We start from the raw sequence: 2,433 nt of genomic DNA on the forward strand, positions 1-2,433 counted from the left end.
GTGTCTTTTGCAAATTATTTCACTCAAGTGAAAATTTAAATAAGCAAGCTTTCCAATACAGCATTAACATAATTACCAAAGCTCCTTCACCAAACTCTTCTTTCTCCAAAAGTAAACTGTCCAGCTTCTCCTGCAATGAACGGTTCTCCTGTGTAAGGAGGATGATTTGCTCTTTTTGAACCTGAAGCTCATCACTTGCTCTACAGCTTTTACTTTCTGATACTTCCACAGCAAGCTGATCTCTCTCAGATGTGATTATTTTCATTTCTTCTCTCATTTCTGAGATCTATTAAAAATGATACACAAAGACAGCATTTCCATCAATTCAAAATAAAATTAAATGCTGAAGATTTGTTTGATTCACTCTTCTACAATGTTTTTCACATGAAGCCAGTACAAACAAAGTAGAAAAGCTTCCAGACCAAATCTGTTATTCAGAAAGTGTACAAAGCAGCAAGGATTCAAAACCCACTTAAAATTATTCTGTCTACACAGTGTCTTTTAAAAACCTGGAATCAGTGTTCAGTTTCTGATTAAATTAAACCTGCACTCATTTGATAAACAGACATTCACTTGAAAGATGGACCAATCCAATGGATTATGAAGTAGAGACAATTTGAGTAGCTGAGTTAAGAGTAGTAGTAGAGAGAGTAGCTGAGATACAAGCTTTAGACATAAAAACAGTGGATAGATAAGAAATTGACAATAGTGCAGCATATTAAAGAGTGATCCAAATTGCCTTAAAGTTGTTCAACGATCTCCAAAATTACATAACCAAAATACATTATGAGAATGTAAAAAATTTTAAGACAGGGAAAGGCACAGAGGTCAAAGTGTATTTTTGACTCTAAACAATATTCAGTCATTCATTATCGATTGAATAATTTTGTTATGAAAAACATTTAGTTATGAAAAATGATCATAGTTCGCTGATCAAGCTGCACTTGATCATCTTTTCACTACTTCTGTTTTCAAGGAATTCTTATGAGAAGCAGTACATGATAAAAGAAAAGAAAAAAAAACCTAAGTTAATTTTGTTGTATGTTCTCAACATCTGCAACTGAAGTTGACAGAGAACATGTACTTCCCAACCCAACAGAACTTTCAGTTTTCCTGACCAAACTGCTTCTGACCTTCTGCTGCAGTTCATCACTTTGTTCCTTCAATTCCTCTTGCACCTTCCAGAGCTGATTTTCTTTCTCTGAAATATTTCCTTTCAGCTCCACAATCATCTCCTGATGTTGTCCAAGAGATTCACGAGTACATCTCAACNTTTTCAAAAGTAAACTGTCCAGCTTCTCCTGCAATGAACGGTTCTCCTGTGTAAGGAAGATGATTTGTTCCTTTTGCACCTGAAGCTCATCACTTGCTCTACAGCTGTTGCTTTCTGATATTTCCACAGCAAGCTGATCTCTCTCTGATGTGATTTTTTTCATTTCTTCTGTCATTTCTGAAATCTATTAAAAAGGATACGCAAAGACAGCATTTCCATCAATTCAAAATAAAATTAAATGCTGAAGATTTGTTTGATTCACTCTTCTACAATGTTTTTCACATGAAGCCAGTATAAACAAAGTAGAAAAGCTTCCAGACCAAATCTGTTATTCAGAAAGTGTGCAAAGCACCAAGGATTCAAAACCCACTTAAAATCATTCTGTCTACAGATTGGCTTTTAAAAACCTGGAATCAGTGTTCAGTTTCTGATTAAATTAAACCTTCACTCATTTTCATGAGAGACATTCACTTGAAAGATGGACCAATCCAATGGATTGTGAAGTAGAGACAATTTTAGTAGCTAAGTTGAGAGTAGTAGTAGAGTAGCTGAGATACAAGCTTTAGACATAAAAACAGTGGATAGATAAGAAATTGACAATAGTGCAGCATATTAAAGAATCAGCTAAACTGCCTTAAAGTTACTCAAGGATCTTCAGAATTACCTATCTAAATAAAATTTTTTACATGCTAATAATGTAAAGACAGGGAAATGCACATAGGTCAAAGTGTATTATTGACTCTAAACAATATTCAGTCATTCAGCACCAAGACATATTTAGTTATGAATAATGGTCATAGTTTGCTGATCAAGCTGCATTGTTCATCTTTTCACTACTTCTGTTTTCAAGGAATTCTTATGAGAAGCAGTACATGACAAAAAAAAAAAAAGGAAAAAAACCTGAGTTAATTTTGTTGTATGTACTCAACATCTACAACTGAAGTTGACAGAGAACATTGGGTTCTTGGGTACTTCCCAACCCAACAGAACTTTCAGTTTTCATGACAAAACTGCTTCTGACCTTCTGCTGCAGTTCATCACTTTGTTCCTTCAACTCCTCTTGCGCCTTCCAGAGCTGATTTTCTTTCTCTGAAATATTTCCTTTCAGCTCCACAATCATCTCCTGATGTTGTCCAAGAGATTCACGAGTACATCTCAAC

General features: G+C 34.8%; 1 protein-coding gene across 1 annotated transcript in view; it reads right to left on the reverse strand.

The window, feature by feature from the left end:
- Positions 1-2,433, reverse strand: part of CENPE (centromere protein E) — a 39,329-nt gene that overhangs the window by 16,857 nt on the left and 20,039 nt on the right. Inside the window, exon 26 of the mRNA XM_057384135.1 lies at positions 77-286. Coding sequence (XP_057240118.1) covers positions 77-286 — 210 coding nt within the window. The remainder of the gene's footprint in view (positions 1-76; positions 287-2,433) is intronic.

This window comes from Malurus melanocephalus, unplaced genomic scaffold (assembly GCF_030028575.1).
Source record: "Malurus melanocephalus ecotype Western Australia unplaced genomic scaffold, MMel_1.1 scaffold_688, whole genome shotgun sequence".
Taxonomy (NCBI): Eukaryota; Metazoa; Chordata; class Aves; order Passeriformes; family Maluridae; genus Malurus; species Malurus melanocephalus.